The sequence below is a fragment of the Haliotis rubra genome, unplaced genomic scaffold (assembly GCF_003918875.1).
Source record: "Haliotis rubra isolate DU_JTF1 unplaced genomic scaffold, ASM391887v1 Scf85, whole genome shotgun sequence".
In the NCBI taxonomy this organism is placed as follows: domain Eukaryota; kingdom Metazoa; phylum Mollusca; class Gastropoda; order Lepetellida; family Haliotidae; genus Haliotis; species Haliotis rubra.
In genome coordinates this window covers 1397184-1419810 of record NW_025767579.1, presented here as the reverse complement: position 1 = coordinate 1419810, position 22627 = coordinate 1397184, and the positions used below count along the sequence as shown (strand labels likewise).

The following is a 22627-nucleotide window of genomic DNA, read 5'->3' as shown; positions in this document are numbered from 1 at the left end:
AGCTGAGATACAGGATTTTACAGAATTTTCATCTCTTTTAAACTTGAACAAGAAACATACTTAGGCATTGTAAAATATTAACATTTTCAGCGATTCTGTTTGAGTTTCTTACTAAATTATATGAAAATCATTCACTTGTAGACTGTGAGTAGTGACTATAGTTTGTCATGAAATGCATGTGGACCCGTTTTTTTGTAAATATCTCTTCATCCAATGACCCAATCGATCTAAAACTGTGCAAGTGGATGTTTTGTCAGACAACCTAATCACATTGTAAACGGTCTATTACCTTTATGACCCAACACTGCCGCTGTTACAGGTCATTGGCTCCCTCCCTCTGCAAGCAGTTTGTTTTCTGCTGTTTATTTTGTTGACAGTTACATAGACAGATTCTTTAATACAAATGCATAAAATCGGTGATTTACAATGTGATTAGGTTGTCTGACAAAACATCCACTTGCACAGTTTTAGATCGATTGGGTCATTGGATGAAGAGATATTTACAAAAAAACGGGTCCACATGCATTTCATGCCAAACTTTACATACCAACAACACAAGAAGTTCATGTTCAATACAAACACGTCTTGGAATAGTTATTTAGCATGGCTGACCTGATAGTCAGTTGTTATATTATAAACATTGATATACGTTTCCTTTGACACTCATACAGCTTAGCAGTATGTTGGGATGGTGGTGGTGTTTCAGTGTGAAGTACCGACTCCTACTGTGAGTGTAAATGAAATTTTCATTACATTATTAACAAGTGAATTTTTAACAACATGGAAGAATTTATCATGCTAATGTCCAGACTTCCCGACACTAAACCAAAGTCGCACTAAAATATTATTAAGAGTGAGAGAGTGTGTGTGTGTTGCCTTCCTCCCTCTTCCCCTCCCCCAACGGAAAAACTTTCCCTGAGGAGCACTTCCCCCTAACCTTTGGACTTCATGATTTATGCGCACCACCTCTTCTTCAAAATCCTAGATCCTGATATGAGATACACATGTTTATCAAGATAATATGGGGATAAATACACTGGAAACTAAAGGATGGATTTGATGAGAGACATGTTGTGTTGTATCCGAAGTGAGGTGGTCAGGCATAAGGAGAGATGAAATGAGTGAGTTTCGATTTTAAGCCAGTTTAATTTATTGGCAATAACTTTGTTAAGGGTAACATAATAGTGAAGTTTCAGTGTAGATTCTTACACTGAACCTACACGCTAAACAGGGGTGAAAGCCCCACCCCCTATCAGAGTTTTTTAACAAGTATGTTAAGCGATGGTTAGACCGTGATAAGAAGGCACAAAAGGTAAGTGATATGAAAGGCACGATTTGGTCTGAGAAAAAGGGATAGTCCATATGGGATAAACACTAACCCACCCCCAAAAAGCTGCTGGTACGATATATAAAAGGTCTGATTGGCACATGGTATAGACTTCTGGCCTGATCCATCCATGTTAAAACAGGTGTGACCAGATGTGAGAGTCACAATTTGCAGGCGACAAGTATAAGGAAAAAGAGTGCAATAGTTACGCTTGAAGATGCTGCGTGAGAATGGTACGCCAAAGGAAAGCAAGACCAGTACAGGACAATAAGAAATGGCTACCTTTATGCAGTGAGCAAATTGTAACCAGTGGACTATATTGTTACAACAGTCAGATAGATGCAGGGGAAAAAGTTCGCCATGTTGCTAAAATTCATACGTTTGGTCCTAATCACTATCACAGTCACATAACAAAATAAACTCTATATGAATAATCAATTTTGTTACATACAATATTCAGGTACTGCATGCACATTAAATGTATGAATACTGATTTTTGAAATGTTTGAATACTGATATGCCTTTTGAGAAAAATTCACACAGTGGTTCATTTCTCATTAAATGCAGTATGGATGTCATGATTAATAAGAAATAAAAATTCTTTACAAATAAGCATACTAAACAAAATCAATAAATGCACTAGCAAGTACATTCTTCTTTACAAACAAACATACTAAACAAAGTACATTCTTGGACACCGAGATACCCTGTCTCAAATTGCAGGATGCCGGCCAAATACATCGGGAACCCATCCAGTATTCTAGTGTTTTGAGACATTCCTGATGCGACACCCCTTCGGGAGTGTTTATACAGACCAGTTACCAAAGTAGGTATCTGTAGGATCGTGAACATACCAGATACCAGAACATTCTCAAAGATGGTGCTTTCCCATGCTGGTTAACAAATAAATCTCACTTGTAGGAATAGTTAATCATGGTGTTGAATGTATCAAAACTGCTGCAACCATTCTTAGATTTGCTCATTCGTGGTTTGAAGACAAAAAGCTTCAGGTGTATTTACATTTTCATTCTTTTCTATCCCCACGATATCCTCCTGATATTTGGAACATTAGTGTATGATCTGATCAAAAGTAGTATGGTTATTCAAATCAAACCAGGTGACATGTCAAGATTTTTACCTAATATAAAGATTTGAAAAAATGTAACCACACATCCATCAGAGACCATATTATAGATATATGGTGTCTGCATCAACTGACAATTCTTCACAGGCTGTTAAGTTCTCTCCATCACCTAGGACTGTGTAGTATACACAAACAATTTCAAAAGGTATTAATGTAAAATCGAACAATTGTTACCCATATTTCAGAGGGATAGAACATGTAATCTTTGTACCTGTAGATAAATACCTGAATTACCAACCGAACAAGAGAGATGCTGATAATCCAATATGTATTTTATGTCTGCTTCATAAAGTATGTAGAGAGCACATTGAAACATAAAATTGGTTATAAATGATGCAGATTTTTTTTCATTCTGCTTATTACAGAGAAAAGGCATGGTCCAGTGGTTCAAAATGCAAAAGTTAGGGGTTGGTCATAAGAGGGTTTACAGTTGTCAGGATGCTGCCCATGGTCTTTATCCAGCAGAATCTCCTCAAATTAAATTTATACTAGTATGCTATGTGGTAAAACTTAGCTGAGCAAGTGATACCTCGATAAACTTGGGAGTTAATTTACAGGTCATACTGACAACAGTGTATATTGAATAGAATATTGTACACCATACGAGGCAAGCATTCACACACTTTTTTCAGCTAAATACAGGTTGTTTCTTACTGAGAGGCAACAAACAAGAAACACTTACTCTCATCATGTATTTATATTTTATTGCATCACAACAGTTATTGAGGAGTGACAGTTCCAATGTTACACAAATGTTGTCATATTCGCCCTGGAGATGTGTCGACAACAGCACCACTGATCACACAAGCACAATGATACACACACATCCTTGTCTCTCACACTAATTAATGGTAGATAATAACGTGCATGACCGTAATGAGGCTCAGATCATAGAAAATAAACTTTGTACTAATCTAGATAACAAATCTACAACAAAAATATCATACATCAATTTCATAATCGTGGCGAACAGCCATTATTTTAACATGCGATTTATGAACACTTATATCATTGCATTACATTAAATAGACATGAATGATGTCATTGAATATTTCAGATATTGCCTCAACTTCTTTGTACCAGTGAGTGTGTAACTACCCCAGTTCTGTAGGAACAGAATTTGTTCAGGGTGTTTCTTGTGAGGGAAAAGGAAATATTGGCCACTGAAAACTAAACAACAAGGGTCTATAAATGGACAACAAACAAGTTCATGATTCCACAGCTGACTGAAGTAAAAGTCCTATCTGATTTCCTATGCGGATGTAGTGCACAAAACCATTGTCTTAAAAAATGCAAAGAAATTATGGCCTTAGACATTATCTAAGGAACTTAAAACCTTCACAAAATGATACCCACTAACTTGCAATAACTGTGACAGCCATTTTATCAGAATGACAAGATTTTCACTAATTCTGGACTTATTGGTTGAACACTGATGTAAGTGCCTACAACAATCTCTACAATTAAAGCAAATTCATGCAAAAAGTTGAGGTTGAGGTCTGGTATATTTAAAAGAAAAGCATGGTGAAACTGAAGGAAGAAAAATGCCAAAGAAGAGCAACAAGACCATTGTACTGTAAAGGAAAACAAAAGAAGGAGCATGTGCTCTCAAGTTTGAATGTATTTGTCTCAGTTTTTGCAAATGTTCTGGTTGTTACCAAAATCCCGATATTTATGGTAAATGCAAAAGGTGCACTTTAGTTTGCAGAAAATGACATCGGATAAGATTATTCAAAAAGTGTGTATGGCTGTCACCATAAAATATAACAACTGTATGAAATAAATACAACCCAACGTATCTATGTTGTTTGAAAGTAACAACTATCCGGCAGCAATTTTTTAAAAGCATTATTTCATTATGTGATGGCAAATTGAAAACCAATATAATGGAACTAGTGATGTCCGATAATGATCTTAGTAGAAAAAGACAGCCTGTTAATGATGAATAGAAAACTTGATTACACATTTCAGAAACATTATCATATTGAAAAATGGTTATGAAAATTGAACTGTTGTTGCCTCTGATAATTGGGTAAAAATACATTACTTATAACATGTCATAAACACATCTAACACCATGATTAGAGAATAAGATTGAAGGCATAAATATGGCAAAAAGCCAAATAACCAAACTGCACATTATGTATAATCACAAACCTATCACTTACACTGACAATTGTTCAAATCTTGGGATACAGTTATCACATCATTGTCATGGATTTTGGAGATCACTTAAGAAATTTTGGTAGCAAGACAGCTTCAATGAATGACATTTGATAACAGTCGAATGAATGAGTCATACCTTTGTTTACACCTAGAGGAATTCAGTTGGTTGCAGTATGTCTTTTCCATCATGCATATCAACAGAGACAATTTTACTTCAGCTGATACTATTCCTGAATGTAACAAGATTATCTACTTCTATGTAATGTCAGAACATTACAGAAACATCATTATTGAGTATTTTTCCAAATAAATCATATTATCTTATCACTCCAACCTATTTTGGCAAAAGAGACAGAACACACGATCATCATCATAATCATATAATGTCTACAAATGATACTACTCAAACTAGCTTTTCAAATTGAAATTTTCAACTATGACTTCTACAAACAAATGTAATCTAGGAAACACTGCTACCATTTGATAAATTCATTCACTTCTTAACAACTTTCATTCATGAAACTGATGGGAGCATATGAACAAGATGAAACATTCAATATGAAAATACAGGTCTAAACAACAGATAAAAAATTGTAAATCTGCTTAACTATGGAAGAGATAGAAAGGACAAAAGTCGCTAGAAAAGGTAAAGATTAAACTACACTGAATGCCAAGACAAATATCTTTTGTTAGTTGAGAACAGTCGGAAACCAAAGTACAAAGTTTCCAATCAATAACTTATATTCACAATCTAAAATCTAAACAAAACTAAGTTCACAGTTCAGAAAGATAACCTATTGTAAAATAGGCATACAATAACATAATCTTCTTGAAAATTAACAAATATTGTTTTTGTTTTTTTAAGAAATGAAATTTTCCATGATAAGACAGGTCTCCTTTAGTAACAGTTAATCCTATTCTCAATCTTAATCTATTCCCTCCCCTTATCCACTTTGATATTCAGAGGAAAGTACAGCACTTATTTGCGATTAAATGAACAAGGATGCCACAGGGTACAGACATGAAATATCTAGAATATAGATAACTACTTTGTGCTTACTTTGCCATTTCAAATCAGACATTCTTTAATATCTGTATTAATGAATTGTTTTCCTTCTTCAACCTTATAATGGTGAAGAAAACATACTATTATGAATGTTGACTATCAACATGCACACAAGACAGCAGTGAGAGAATTTATCACATTTCAACACACAGATATTTGACAATATCTCACAAATATCACATGAACTATGATTGACACAAAACATGCATAAATCACTGAATAAATATGTCCAGATATCACTTGATGAAATGCTTACAAACGACTCTCTCATGAACAGTAAAGTGTGAATTACAAACTGCAGGACTCCTCAATCAATGCAGCTAACTTAAGTGTCATAAGAAATTTTCTCTTCTTGGCATTCAATGCTGTTTAAACTGTACCGAAATAATATTTAGCTCTAGACATATAGGATGAGTTGTAAATGATTTAAAAGATGAAAGAGTATCAACACTGTTATTAAACGACACTTTACAGTTATTTACAAATCTCGCTATTGTACATCTGTACAACTCTCTTTACATATCGGTCCACCTTGTATCCTGTACAGTATGTTCAAGCGACTAGAATAAAATTCCTCACAAATATTACTAGAGATCTCTTATATACATACATTCTACCTACAACCACTGAAATTGATATATATGTAACATAAAACAACAACAGTCACAGAACAAGAAAGAAAACATTAATGGCTGCCTTTCTCTTATATTATAATATGGATGGACCACATTATAACAAAATAAATCTGAAAAAATAGGCACAGATGTGTTCTCATTATAGTATCACACCCTCTTTTGAGGATTTCATTTTCTACCCGTATAACAAGGACATGCAAGATATCGGTAGTCAAAACACTTGGGCTGGTATTGGAGTAATAAAAATTTCACCTACTGAGACTGAAACAAATACTCTGCATGCACATAGGAACAGCAAGAAAATACACAAACAAGAACGAAGGGGAAATACAGGCAATAACGTTTACTGTTTGCATTAGTTGTCTGATAACAAATCATTTTCCAGGTTCAGGTAAAGTAACAATATGAGTTTAACAGCTTCAAATTTAGCTACAAACTTACCATTTTGTATGCAATATTAAATTAATTTTTCAACTCATATATTCCTCTTATGATGTAAGAATAAACCATGAAAGTGACTTAAACTAAATCGAACAGTTTCAACACCCAAGTGTTTTGACCAGAAACATCTCTTGATTCCCGCTACAGGCATGAAGCGCACTACTATGACCCATTGCTACTGGAGGTAAAAGGGGGCATTCCGGAAGTAAATCCAAATCCCTGGACAGGGGGCCGAATGGCGGGAACCCCTCTGGAATGTGGTAGCGTGGCGACGAAATGTGGGTCCTGCTTGTTAGCAAAGTCTGTCATGTTAGCTTGAGCACTTGTGGGAAACTTCCCAACTGGGTTTGCAATGTTCACTGTCTGTATAAATGGGGCCTGGGCACCTGGTCCTGGGAATCCATTTTGGTAATTGACATTAGTGCTGGACACTGCAGCCTGAGGCCATGGTGGTCGTGCACCGGATAGCTGAGAGGGGATGATAGTTTGTGAGTGGATTGGCTGTTGTTGTGGCAAGTTTGAATGGGGAAGGACATGTGATGAGTCTATATGCAGCTGCCCCACTGAAGCTGGGCTTGCTATTGCCTGTCCTTTTGGAGTCTGCTGAGACATTGCTAATTGTTGAGAAAGTGCTGAATAAGGCAGGTTTCCATGATAACCAGCATGTGCCACACCCTGAGAATTTTGGAAGCCCCGTTGAGGGGCTATCGTTGTCCGATTTGGTAGAGTGGTACCAATGTTCTGAGCACTGACTGTAGTATTCTGGAAACTGGGCGCCAACTGTGCAATGTTTGTAGACTGCCCTACTCCAGAACTATTACCAGAAGTCACAGCGCCATTAAATGGAACGGTCACAGATTGGTTCTGGGAATATGACACACCAGCTTGAAGCCTACTCAATATAGCATTATTGGCAGATGCAGATGCAGTTGTAGGAGTAAAACCAGCATTTCCTCCAGTAGTGAGATTCCGAGACAAAGCATATAGTCCTTCTTGAAGAAGATCTGGCGTGACTGCTTCCCCTCCTAAAGTTGCTTCCACAGCATTATTCTGCATACCATGAGCCAATATGGTCTCTGCAATAGTCTGCAAACTGAGTTCATCAGTAATTTCACCTTTCACTAACTTCTCAAGTGTGTCTTTGGCTGAATACACATCTTTTGTTGCTGCAGCAAGAGCTCGTTCTAGCTCCTCAGTTTCTTGCAGTGTAGGAACAAAATCACCATTTTTACCTGAAATTTAAACAAAACATGTTAATTAAAGTTATATTTAAGAAGACAATGTAAATGTTATATTCTATTACAAACAAGCATTACAAACAAAATTGAATGGGCCCTGCACCTTCCCTAGATAAAGCTTGGTGTTGAATATGAAGAAAATCCAGTGAACGGTTCTTGAGATAGCTTAACGTGCAGGCTAACATATTGAAATCTTCAAAGTGTCGCCATGACCTTGAAAATTATGTGAAGGTCACCAAAATCGACTGGGCCCTGCGCCTTCCCTAGACAAAGCTTGGTATAGAATATGAAGAAAATCCAGTGAATGGTTCTTGAGATAGCTTAACATGCAGGTAAAACGTTAAAGTCCCATTGTGACCTTGAAATGAAGGTCACGGTCACCAAACCTGACTTGGACCTTTCTTATACTGTGATGAACCTAGGTACCAAATATGAAAAGAATCTAGTCAACGGTTCTTAAGATATTCCCATTGGGGATACTGTGATAAGTCAAGAAACACATGACAAGGGCCATAACTCTGTAACAAATTGTAACACAGTTTCCGGTTTCAAACACTATCAAGGCATTCATGTCCTGAAAACACATACCAAATTTGGTTTCCCCATCTACAGCAGTTTCTGAGAAAATCTGTCCCAATTGGGGATACCATGATAAGTCAAGAAACGCATGACAAGGGCCATAACTCTGTAACAAATTGTAACAGTTTCCGGTTTCGAACTCTATCAAGGCATTCATGTCCTGAAAATACATACCAAATTTGGTTTCCCTAGCTATAACGGTTTCTGAGAAAATCTTTCTCCATTGTAGATACAGTGTACCAAGTCAAGAAACGCATGACAAGGGCCATAACTCTGTAACAAATTGTAACACGGTTTCCATTTTAGAAGTCCATCAAGGTATTCATGTCCTGAAAACACATACCAAATTTGGTTTCCCATGCTATAACGGTTTCTGAGAAAATCCGTCCCCATCATCTCAGACGGCCGAAGGTCAAACCTATATCCCCCTCCCACTTCGTGACGGGGATAATGATATAATTGCAGAAACTAACAAACCTGAGAAAATATCAAAAGCTTCATCTGGAATTTTGTTGAACACATCCTGAAAGTCCTGTTCTTCTAAAAGTCTGGAGGCCTGCTCCAGAGGCAATTCAAAGGTCTTGTCAATATCTGAAAGAAACATTATGCAATTAGGACTAAGTGATTATTGTTTAACATTTTATCAGCAGTTCCCCAAGCACACAAAATGTGAAAGATATTTGGGAGTTTTACCACCAGCAGTAATATAGCTGGGAAGCCCTCTTAATCTGCACCACTAGCGTATACCAGGTTTGTCACAGAGACCACATAACGGAGGGACCAGAGTCAATCAGAAGATTGATTACATTTGTCATGGCAAAATATATTTTACCGTACATTAATGTTCTTGTCAACTGTACCAATCATAATGTATCAACAAAATGATTATGTTGTTACTTTTAGTCGACCACACTTAATTGGGCTACAACTTGTGGTACATTTATACCAGTTAAAAATGGTTCTAATACGCTAAAAGTACATTTACCATTATTTTAAGCATGCTTCTATGCTAAGAAGGATATCAAATTCACATTAGGATATCAGTGAACAACACTCTTTAAGTTCAAATGATAAATATATTGTCTTATCAACTATACCATAATCATTTTAGTTTAAAACAAAGATGATTTATTCCGTTCCTAGTCATCTTGTTTTACTTGAAGTCTGTGCCTTTAAAGTTTTCGTATGTTATTCTTATTATAAAGGAATATGGCTGATCCTTCACCTTCTATCCTCCCTGATGCTGGTAACATTTCTTCAAGCGGCACATTGCTGAGAGCACCTTCAGGTTCCATTTCCTCTTTGTCTTCCTCCTCATCCTCATCTTCCTCCTCCTCATCCTCTTCATCCTTGTCCTCATCATTCTTTGATGGTTCCTCCGAGTCTTCTGTCTCCATTTTTTCAGCCACTTGTGCTGGCCCTGATGAGGAAGATTCTGTGATGGAGTGGTCCACTGATGCAGATGTTGATTGTTCTTCATCTTTCTCACCATCAGAACTATCCTCTTCCTCATTCTCTGCAACAGCCAGTGAAGGGGCTGCTACTACAGCTGCTGGAAAAGAGGAATTTTATGCCATAACTTTACGTGTGAAGTGAATGTTGATTTAATAGAAGTCATATGTTGTGAGTCCTAGGCCTTGTTCAACAAACTGCTCACAGGATTATGACCACTGTAAGTCAATACAGATAGAGTAAACAAGCACCGTGTCAGAGAAAACCAGGGATTTGACCTAGAGTCAGATTCTTGTTGTGACCTTTGGGTTGTGACTATTGTCTGTCAATATTTAAGTATTTATTTTTATCTAGGTTGGATCTTAATTCAACCTTTAGTAGTCAAACAAAGTGTGAATAAATGATATCAACGAGCAGCTATGTTGGTATCTGTGTGATCCTCCTGTTATAATCAGCATTTCAAGCTTCAAGTCTGCAGACATTCTTGTAAATACTTTCTGGATTAGTAACATCAGCTTATACAAATATACACAGATCTACTAAAATCTACTAAAAATAATGTCAAAATAAATGTTTGTGCTAATTGACTGTCACAGGCTGATACATAACATTTGGTCACATCTTCATAAGAAATTGCTGAAGTTATAATCATTTTGCATATTTATCGGTTTCAAGAACCATGCACTGAATGCATGTTAAAAACTATTTTCCTACCAAATGCACCGGGATCTCCAGTTGGCTCTGCAGGTGGAATGGGCTTCTGTGGACGGATATATCGATTCTTCTTTTTCTTCTTTCCTTTCTTTGGTGGTCTTGTAAGTGCTGGAGGTTTTGTTTTCTTTCTAGGACGTTTCTTGATGTCGATATCTCCTGATTTCTGGTGATTATCCTTAGGGAACAAACATTCTTATATGGAAAAGCTTTCTTTGGAATTCTTCTTGTTTAATATGAAATTATATATTCCCCATATTCAACAATGTAATACCTATGACAATAATGAGAATAGCCTCATTGTGTCACATATACTTGACTTAGTCTGAAGCAAAGGTAAAAATTAACAAAAAAGAACACTTGCATGATTTAATGTATACAGCATTATAAAGTAATTTGTTGCAATGATACATCATAGAAAATATTTGTCCAAATTCTCCTAATGTAGTTAATAAATGAAACACCCTGTCATCTTAAAGAAATTAGGTATGGTGATTGTACATGTCAAACAGATTGTGAAGGCTGGAAGGCTAAACTAACTTACCAAATTAGTAAAGTAAACTATTGTTAAAACAAAATCAAAGGGACTACTAATTTTGACTAATTTTAATTAGTAATAATTGAAGTTATACACATTTTGACCAAAAACATTATCATATAACCATCAGTTTATTATACTTACAACTTTAGCTCCATGTTCTGCACAGAGAGGCAAGCCATGCCTGATGTCAAAGACTGGAACACAGCACTGTGTATTATCTGCAAACTTGGCTGTGCAGTAATCAAACAGCTGCTGGTCAACATTGTACATGATATCTTAAAATGGTTAAGTAAAATACAGACATGAATATAAGGATTTATTACTGGTAAATGGTAACATTAAGTTTAGATGTAAATTAACATAAATACGTCAACCATTCAAATATATTAATCAGTCATATGTGGGAACTATACTTGTCAACAACAGTAAGTTTCTGTTTATGGAACCATCTGACCTTTGCGTACATTTGTACCAACATGGAGAATCTAGTTACAAAGTCCAAACTGAACAATTACACTGTTGTAGGAAGTCACAGCGGGTTGGGTTATTTGGTGTGTTGTTTTATCAGTAAATTTATGTTTTGTTTGTTTTAACATAAATAAAAGCTTAAATATTCCAGAAATGCTGAAGAGCACTTATCAAGTAAAATCTTTTTGCTTCTTTAAAAGCAATTTCTATCCTAAGATTTCAGTAACTTTTGAAGTGACATAAACAACTATACTTGTCATAATAGGTGACTAACTGGAATGGGTGTCAGATGCACTGATTTGAATGAAGCACATGTACCAGTAATCACATATTATTTGTGTAGATCAATGGTCATGATGAAGAGGAACACTTTTTACAGATAGACAACTTCTTTACTGCAACAGATGTGACGTTCTGTGTAAATGCTAACACTGTTCTATATTGATAATCATTTGGATTTTCCTGATTATTCAATCAGTTGGTCAGCACGGTATCAAAACATTACTAGGGCACACAAATGGAGTGCAAATGATGAAAGGATACGCTTTAGACAGTGGTTTGTGTAAGGTAAAGCCCTCTGAAGACATTTGTCATCTTCATCATTCCTGTACAGACAGGGTCTACGATCAAGCCCTCTCCGCTTATATCTGAAAATGTAATAAAAAAGGCCAATGTTTATCATTGGTTAAAATCACAAAAAATCTGGGGAGAATAAGAATTTTTTGCCATATTGGACAATGATGCAAACCTGAGAGGAAATGTAACAGTCAAATCTTTAAATATTTAATAGAACTGTGTACTGTGAATATTTCTCTCAAAACAAGAATTCTTAAAAAATAGCTTAACGTTTAAGCACAATGACTTATTCCTCATAACTGTTTTCTATGAAATTAAATTACAGATAAAAAATTACAAACCTGTCTGCCTGTTTCTGGGGAATTTTTAGTATTTCCCACAAAGTTTTGACAGTTGACATAGGACTTTCACGAGCACTATTGATTAAAGCTAGAGTAGCTTCATTATCATAGTTCTGCAATGATGTATTGGTACATGTTGCCTTCCTTGTCTGATAGCACTGACGACGTAGCTTTGCTCGCAATAAAGTCAACTTTGTTGCCCGCACATGGATTGGTAGCTCACCCATTTGTCTGAAAAGAAGCAATGCAAAAATATTTATGCATAATCTTCTTATGACTGAAGATTCCTCATGGTCCTTAGCCAAGGATGAGTGTGAGTTGAGTATCTGAAAGTGAACAAGCATTGTCACTAAGGTGACATAATCCCCCGCCGCAAATTATCAAATCAAACTTATAAAGTAAGTTAAAGTTTAAGTTGAATGTCAACAAAAACATGACCAGTCAACCTCTCTTGATATCTTGCTCTTTAGGTGTTCAAACACGCACATATTTTCAAGACTGACTTTGACCTTGACATGAATGTCATAGTGTATGAATATTTTCAAGACTGACTTTGACCTTGACATGAATGTCATAGTGTATGAAATATGCAAAAATAGTACTAAAGAAATTGCTTATTGAAAAACATTCAAGGGAAGTTTTGAAAGTCTATGAAGAAAATCCAGTGAACCGTTCTTGAAATATCTTGCTGACAATTCAGGTTAACATGCTGAAATCTTCAAAGTGTCTCCGTGACCTTGAAAATTAAGTGAAGGTCACCATAATTGACTGGGCCCTGTGCAATCCCTAGATAAAGCTTGGTTTCAAATGTGAAGAAAATCCAGTGAACAGTTCATGAGATACCTTAACATGCAGGTTTACATGCTGAAATCTTCAAAGTGTCGCCATGACCTTGACAATTATGTGAAGGTCACCAAAATCGACTGGGCCCTGCGCCTTCCCTAGATAAAGCTTGGTTTCAAATATGAAGAAAATCCAGTGAACGGTTCTTCAGATAGCTTAACATGCAGGTAAAATTTTAAAGTCCCCTTGTGACCTTGAAATGAAGGTCACGGTCACCAAACCTAACTTGGACCTTTCTTATACTGTGATGAACCTAGGTACCAAATATGAAAAGAATCTAGTCAACGGTTCTTAAGATATTCCAATTCCATTATTATCCCCCCGCCGCACGTTTAGCGAAAGCGGGGAATATAGTATTAGGCTCCGTCCGTCCGTCCGTACATACCCTAAAACTATATCCCCCTCTTCGCGCTAAACGCGAGGCGGGGGATAATAATGGGTTTCAAGGATGAACATGACTCCGGACATGTTATCAACTAGTCAACTCATTAACATTGGTTGGTTAGTTTGTTGATTAACGCCGCACTCAGCAATATTCCAGTTATATGGCGGCAGTCTGTAAATAATCGAGTCTGGACCAGACAATCCAAAGCTCAACAGCATGAGCATCGATCTACACAATTAGGCAACTCATTAACGAGTGTACACAGTACAATCATTGTTTCTGTGTCACTAGTCACTGTATTCTCACAAAGAGAAACAAAGAGAAAAGACGTACTCAGAATGCACTGCCATTTGAAGCCCTTACTTCAGGTGAGCTATGAATTGTCTGCTTATATATAAACAAGAGTCAGGACATGACATGTCCTGTGTGTGAAATAGGCATTAAATCTCCAAATCATCATCATTATGACACATCCCCTGGTCATGTCCAATTCAGAAATGGAGTTTGCCTACCTATACCCAACTTTTGGTTCATTACCAATTGCTACGTTCATTTCACTAAAGAAAATAATTATGCGGTTCAGTATTTTACAATATTCCAACACTAGTTCATGCTCTAGAAAAAGTACCAACCTAATTTTCAGTAAAATCCAACTTGTCATGAAAACAAACTCACAAATAAAATACAACTCTCAAATTCTCAAAGGGCACCAGTACATACTGAACTGTATGGTAAGATTCATACAGAAATATTCAATCGTTTTGGAGTTCTGTAATGAGCAAAATAAGCATAAGTCTAACTTGTCATTATGAGAAAGAATATAAAATGAAAATCAGATCACTGACTCTGTGTGTTGGCAATCACGTGCTCCAAAAATATGAGTCCCAAAAATCTGGAGTGGACTCAATCCTGAAAGTACTAGAATTTGTACCCTACTAGAAGTATAATCCCAAACATGCTGCACCTGACCACTTTCTAAAAGGCATTGTAAATTCATACATTTATCAAGCAGGGGTGATGGAGTAGCCTAGTGGTTAAAGTGTATACTTTACAGGTTGAAGAACCAGGTTTGATTCCCAACATGTGTACAATGTGTGGAGCCCTCTTCTGGTGCCCCCTCCCCTGGTGTGACATTGCAGTATTACTGCAAAAGGTGGCGGAAAACAAACTAACTCACATTTTCTGGCAATAACCCGATTTCCTATATGCCTTTCATATTCCATGCACATAGAATAACTGAATAAGATAAATATACCTCTTTTGGAAAAAAAAAAAGATCATCTTGGTAATAATATCAGCAGACATCTATATGGCTACAGTTGCTGGATACATGCTTACCTACATCCTTTCTGATTCAACCCCAATACACACGCCAAGTCGCAAGGTATTACTCGTACAACACATGAAATTGAAACACAAGCAACTTTGGTCCAACAGGTTAAAACAACAAAACCCTTTTTTGCAAATTGTACTTACTCTTCTTCATTATCATCATCAGACGATGCAGAGAACCATCCAGGTTGCCAAGGCAACATCTCAACATTTTCATCATCACTCTCATCTTCAGATGAGCTGCACAATCCTGCAAATCAAGATAGGATATTAAAGAACATGTTGTGGCCAATCAAGAAAACATGTGCTATCTGAAGAGCATGTTAAACTTTCATAATGTATGAGACAAACATAAATCAGAGAAATGTTGAGAAATGCAAAAGTATATCAAACATCTTTGGGAAATGAGCTTTTCAGGGCAGTCTAATGATTGCACTTTACCCAAAAATAAAAAATCTATCTTGTATTAACTGTGCACTACTTAAATTTATATCAAATCTTAGGCGATAGTGCTCCTTGTTTGATTCTGCAATATCCCTGCTAAATGATGATGGCCTGTAAAATGTAAATACATGTAATCAAATCTGGACACAAGTTCTAAATGCCTTACATATTGGTACTATTTTCACCTGGGTTTAGTGTTCATAAAAGGACAGTTATTAACTTAGCTTACTAGGCAGTAACAAAATCTGCTCCACTTTTATTTTATGACCTGGTTTTCATGAATGTGATCCTAAACATTTATAGAAATGATAGTTTTTCCAAATGGAAAAAACAAGTTCTAATGATGTCTTATTTGCCGTGGTGATATCCTTGATAGTGCAATTATGATGAAAAACATGGAAAATACATTGAATAATCCTATTTAACTGATTTTTTATCACTGTATGGATTTTTACTACTATTTCTACACTGAAGGGACTGTTCTAGTCATTATGTTGTTTACACAAGGCTTCTTTTAAGGTTTTCTCACAAGCTGATAAACAGTATCAGGGATATACCTTGAGTCCTGTATTTGAGGGTCCCTGGGACTCTTACTCTTAATTTTCAAGGGTCCTGGACAACAAAATGGGGGTCCCAGACACTTAAATATTGTTATTAATACTGTTATTGTATTGTATATCATGATCATCACTTAAATTGTTACAGTAATCAAACTGCAAATGATACCATAACTCAGCTAGTAGCAAACTCAGTGATAACTTAGTGTTACTTGATTGGAATTTTTACAAAAAATATTCAGACTTTTTCTGCGTCCTGTGGATGCACTAATAAATTTCGTCGCGTCCATTGTAATATTTTATGCGTTTTGGACACAGAAATTTGCATCCCGTAAATCCCTGCACAGTATAGGTCAGTGAGAATATCCAATCAACTAATCTAAACTCTAGTTCAAGGTAGAGGCTGAAAAGGGCTCACATTCACAATAACATGCATAAGAATAAAAAATATCCAAAATATTTTTCAATTTCCACCACATCCACTTACTCCACCTAGTGGTACACCAAACAGACTACTGGGGCACATTATGATGATAATCTCCCCTGGAGATGTTTTGTTCTTGCGTCATTAGTTTCATTGGAGTCTGAGCTTGACTCATCCTCAGATTCTGTGCACTGACAGTGACAGTGCTCCAACAAAATATTTAATAAGCATGACAGGCCTGGTAATTCTCTAAAACATTTAAGTTTATGTTAATGCATTGATGACATTCATAAGAACCAACAAGTAATATATTAAAGCCCTCAAGGTCAAAATGCACCATGATCCAGTGTTCACGAATATCGTCGGACCCTCTGACAAATCCGGCAGATCCGCCAACAGTCCGACAGAAGTCTACAACCCGCCAGCCCCAGTGTCTGACTGTATATTTCACAATGACTTTGGCTGAAGTTGATATATGTGACATGTGACACTTGTTTGCTGTTTATAAATCTTATGTTTGTTAATAATTTCAATGCCAATTATAGGAAATGTTAAATCTGAAATGTGTGTTTAATTTTATTCTATGGGTCCTGTGAATTTTCAATGGGTCAGACAGACATCTGAAACTTAGAGGACCCAATGTCCTGTTACACCATTCGTGAACACTGCATGATCTAAATTGACTTTTACCAACTCCAAACCAAATATGACAGTTCAGTCACATGGTTAAAACTTCATACTTCATCAGCCATAATAAAGTCAAACAGTGACAGCATAAAATAAGAACAGGTGAAAGGATCTAAAGTCTATTTGTGTATTAAACAAATAAAGTGTTTATGAGTAAAATTTACATGACACCCATCCTGATGCATGTCACCACTGCCTGTGTCATAATGAACTTAAACAATGAAATTTCACCACTCAAAAATTCCAAGGTCAACCCTCCTATGTATGACAGTAAAGAAATGGCTTTGCTGTACACAATATATGACCACGTTGCAGACAAAAATGCATGATGTGTAGACTTTGAAAACATACTACATGAGCATAATGCATATTTTCTTTCTTCATATTACAATCTGATGTAAGCTCATTCCATAATTTCTATATTCAACAGAACTTTTCCAAGGAGCCAAACAAAATCGAAAGTAGAAAGTGTGCAACTTTGATGATCCAAACAGTGAATCACATCAAACAGCGAAACTGACAAATTGACACATATCTACACACCTGGTGACACGGCTGAAACAAAAGACTACTTAAATTGTGACTTGTGTTTAGTACAAACCACTGTATAAATTAATTCCAGCACATACCTACTATGAAAATGGATACTTCTCCTCTGTGTACAGTGATAACCCAAATGGTTCATCACATATTGACAAAAAAAACTGCATAAACAGTATCAATTGTACTGCACAAAAATTGCTTACCTGAGCTGACAAGATGATGGTTGTACTTTTTCCGCTTTGCGTAACAAGCATAGAAGTTCGTAGCAGAGTTTGTTTTTAACTTAGTTCTTCCAACATTTTCAACAACAACATCTTTTAATCGCTGAGGTTTTGTAGATAATACTGGTACACTAGAATTCATTGACACAGTTGGTGGTCTTGGTGGTGCCACATATGGGGAAGGGGGAGGTAAGCGAGGCTCTGGGTTTGGTGCTGGAGGCATCACCATTGAAGTCTGTGGTACAGGTACTGGTATGGGTACAGGTATGGGTACAGACACAGGAACAGGTACAGAGACCGGTGCAGGTACCGGTACCGGTGCAGGTGCTGGTTGTTGTTGTACAACAGATGGAATCGGCAATATTGCCGGTGGTGCTGTTAGTGGTGGTGGTGCTGGTAACCGATTTGTTGGACCAGGATATGGAGGTGGTAATATTTGAGGTGAAAGTCTTGCAGCCAGAGCCGATACTGAATAATTAACCTCTGACAATCCTACAGTATTTGTTGGTAGGGCATGATGGGTAATGGGTGGCTTGAGTGGAGGATGAGGAGCACCTTCAGGTCTCATGAGAGGGGGAGGATTGACTTGCTGTCCTGTGTTTAAATTCACTGGAGGTTGACTTGCAACAGGAGTAGGATCTGGACTTGGTAATGACACAGGACTCACTGAAGGATTCGAGCCTGACTCCTGAGATTTTCGTAGTTTGTCCTTGATCTTATTTTGTGCAATTTTGGTTTGCAATTTGTTCATTGTTCTCGAACTTTGTATTCATCGCCCTTTAACTTTGGGCTCAACTTTAGGTTTGATCTTTTCCAGTTTCTCTGCAAGCTCCGGGTAGAGTTTAGCAATTGTAGATCCCCCATCACCTGGAGATTTTGCCCTGTTGGGGCTCGGTTGAGGCTGTTTAGGTACCTCAAGAGTCTGTGATGGTTGTGGATTGATATTGTTGACAACCGGTGTATCCCGCACTGGATCTGGAAATGCGTAGGGATCATCAGGGTCATCCACTGACAGTTGTTTCGTTGAAACATCATTTTTGATTTTGGTGATGTACTTAGATTTGACCCTGTCTTCAAATGACAGTCTGTTGTCATGATGAACAACATTAACATCTTTGTCTTTCTTTGGCTTGCGCTCTTTTCTTGGAAGCATACCAAGCACCTGCATGTGATTGTTGCAGTATCTGAAAGATAAATCAATCAAAGCTCATGTATTGACAGCAAGTGAGAGTTACCGACATGGTGTATGATGAGTAAGTAGTTCTTCCATCACAACTGTAGGGATGGGTACTTTAAAAAATATCTTACATGTCTGATGATAAATTATGCTACATTTCCTGAGAAAGAGATCTTTCTGAATGGCTTCCAACTTATGGGAAAAACATCTATCCCTCAGACGAGTTTAAATTTGGTGGGCATCTGTGTCACTTTGGACTTGCTAATTGTAAAGATATCTCATATTTTAACACCATGCAGGACATGGACTAGGGTGGGTTGTACCGAAACAAAATATACTCCACCAGAAAAAAGTTAAGGACCACACCATTTTTCAATATATAAGTATTTAATAGTTCATTTTATGATCCATATAATACTTAAATATTGAATATTGGGGTGGCCCTGAACTTTTTTTGTTGAGTATAAATATTATCTATCTTACTAACCAATGTTGAACCTGACCTATGATAAACATGAACTTCACCATTTGATAATTATTTATGTCCTTATAGGCCCCAAACCATATATATTCAAACAATACTGTCAAATAAAACTTACAATCTTTCCTCATGTTTCGGAATTGGTTGGGTACACATCTGATTGCTTGACTTGGCAACATATGCACATCTTTTGAATGGTGCAGTTGGATCTTCAAGGATATGCCGCACACAAAATGCGTAGCCATTTAGTCTTCTCTGATTGCATAGTTTGGCACTGAAGGAACATAATGGTTTGTTGTCAACTGCAGAATAGTGGATATTCTTGCCTTCATACATCGCATGCAAGGACAGACACATCGGTTAGACTTGCTGAAGGCCTTTACCAAGCCCTCCTGAAAAAACAAACAGAAGATGTCTCAGCATTATTATCTCTTAAAAAGATCATGACAATGACATTTAGAGAGACTAAATATGTCATTGTCAATGATGTCAAAAGAAAAAGACACTCCATTCAATAAAAATGATGACTGCAATATTTAAAGGTGTAATCAGTGGGCTGACAATCTTGACTAGAATTTAGCTCTTTGTAGTGACAAGTCAATATCAAAATCATTTACAAGGAGCAGCAATAAGATCCAGTCACTGCTGCTATTCTCTACCAAAACCAATTGGGCTATTATTCATAAAAAGTTTTAGGAAGACATCTTAACAAACATGGACTAATGATTAACACTATAGAAGTCTCAGACTTTATTCTTTCAAATTTGATGAACTTACAAGGCAGTGTTTAAAATCAGGCAGATGAAATAAATGATGACTCAATTTCTGGGTATGGTTTTGCTATCAATTATTCTATAAATTATCATATTCACTCAATGACACACATATTTTCTGTTAAGTAGGCTATGTATTTGCATTATCAAGTACTGAATGAACACTGTGGAATTTTCCTTAATTTGGAGAATTTGAATGAAGACAGTAGTAATTTATTTAACTTGCATGTTATGACATGCATCTAACTATCTCAGCTGTATAACATATTTATGTAATTCTGCAAAACAATATGTGACATGTATTTATTAATATGTATTTACTGCAATGCTAATATTTACATACTTATAAGTCTTCATGCAACTTTGAGTGTGTAAAGATGTGTTGACGGAAATCTGAATCGAATCAGTCCACGGATCAAAGCAGAAACCAGTTTCAACTTATGACAAGGTAGGACCTCATAGATCGGAAAGCATAGTAAACAGCATCAAGGACTGCAAGTGTAACTTGTTATATTTTATTCACAGTACTGGTAGGAAAGTCATTTTCTCTATATCATAAGACTGTAGACTAAAATTGTAGCAAAGGCAGTATCAATTCTGAGCAATATGGGTCCATCATATTTCTGAAACAAGGCAGTGTTCTGCTCTTCCAGAGAAATTCTAGGTCAGAAAATCTTAATCATTAATTACAGAATAATGAAGAGTTTGATGACATCCAGTCTAATCAGGCCAGGAGTACATCTGACAAAACTATATAATCTAAGCAAAACGTTCATGCTACTAAAGATGTGGCAACTCCTCACATATTGTCTACCCATGAGGCACAATGAAACCTATTTTATTGGATCTATGTCCTTTTGAATATATTTTCAATCAAACGTTTATATCACTCAATATATATTATCTTCAACAATATTTATCACCACATATCCTAGAAGTAATAAATATTGTTTTCAACATATTCGTCAGAACACAATACTGGAGACATTTTGCACTAATTTGAACTCTTCATTAATTAACATGCTGTTTCGTGCCGTAATCAACATGGCAATGCTTTAATATACACCATCTGGAGATAATGTAACAATTTAGTAAAGCAATATGATAGATTACGAGTGTCTCATGAAGGATTGAAAAATTATTTTGACCAAAACGTTGGTATCCGAAGCATTTGTTGTCATAGTTCGGGAACGCGGAAGTTGATATAGAAAGTTAACAATTGCCTATCAGAGGGCATCATTCCACTCCTAAAATCTAAAATATTGAATGTTAATCATAATTATTAAAGTACGTGATGACACCAATTTGTAATCATTCAGTATCGATAGAAGAAAAATTGATGTTTTTTACCGAAAATCCCTACCCGCAATCGATTCCAAAATTAAACCTTTTTAACGCGTTATTCCCCTATTGAAAGAAGTACATTAAAAGATACTTTATTTATCTATATTTCCCGATCCAAAAAGAGGTTAAATTTGAACTTATTTAATTAAAAACAATAAAATATCGTCAAAAATAGTATTGAAAATATTGTTTGACAGCACACGTTAGGACGTCGCTTTCTCCCTAACAGGTGCCCGTTCAGCGAAAAAAGGCCGTGTAATGATTTCTTGAATAATCCGTGGACCCAAAACATATCTTACCTTTACATATTTGACAAATCATGCCTGTAAATTCCAATTTAGAAATTATTTTCCATTGCAAATGGCTGCCACAAAATGGCCGACCAAGAGGGCTGCGTGTGAAGTATGCAGATTATTTATTAACAGCGAACAAAGCCCTACAGTAGAGGTGATATGCGGTTCGCAGTATTTCTGTCCTGCTATCGCTCTACCATCTTGGTTTCTCCGGAGCGATTACTTGCCTTAATTGAAGCATATAACTTAGAGATTGAGTTAAATCTATATAAAATATCAGAATAAAGCAATATATATTCTTAGAATTGGTTTAATCATGAGCGCGTATGTATACCATAGATCCTTCCGCAGAGAAAATGAAAATTTGGCTATCGCCATCGAAAGCTTCAGGACGCTACGAAATCACACTTACGGCCATGTTGTGACAAAACCAGACCA

At 36.4% G+C, this 22627-nt stretch overlaps 1 protein-coding gene across 1 annotated transcript; it reads right to left on the bottom strand.

Annotated features, from left to right (window-relative positions):
- Positions 1-3155: 3155 nt before the first annotated feature.
- On the bottom strand, positions 3156-22365 carry LOC124262654 (INO80 complex subunit D-like). The gene is made up of 11 exons (XM_046697155.1): positions 22196-22365; positions 19898-20171; positions 18104-19305; positions 15390-15495; positions 12686-12916; positions 12312-12415; positions 11442-11575; positions 10763-10937; positions 9822-10148; positions 9074-9187; positions 3156-8011 (listed from the first exon to the last, which is right to left on the bottom strand). Exons 3-11 carry the CDS (start codon positions 18870-18872, stop codon positions 6942-6944), a joined length of 3030 nt encoding a protein of 1009 aa, XP_046553111.1. The 5' UTR covers positions 18873-19305; positions 19898-20171; positions 22196-22365; the 3' UTR covers positions 3156-6941.
- Positions 22366-22627: the final 262 nt, after the last annotated feature.

Coding starts and splice junctions, on each gene's coding strand:
- LOC124262654 (XM_046697155.1), bottom strand. CDS start 18,872: ATGAACAAATTGCAAACCAAAATTGCACAAAATAAGATCAAGGACAAA. Junction 15,496..18,103: donor CCATCATCTTGTCAGCTCAG/GTAAGCAATTTT, acceptor CTTGATTTGCAG/GATTGTGCAGCTCATCTGAA. Junction 12,917..15,389: donor GATGATGATAATGAAGAAGA/GTAAGTACAATT, acceptor GCTTCTTTTCAG/ACAAATGGGTGAGCTACCAA.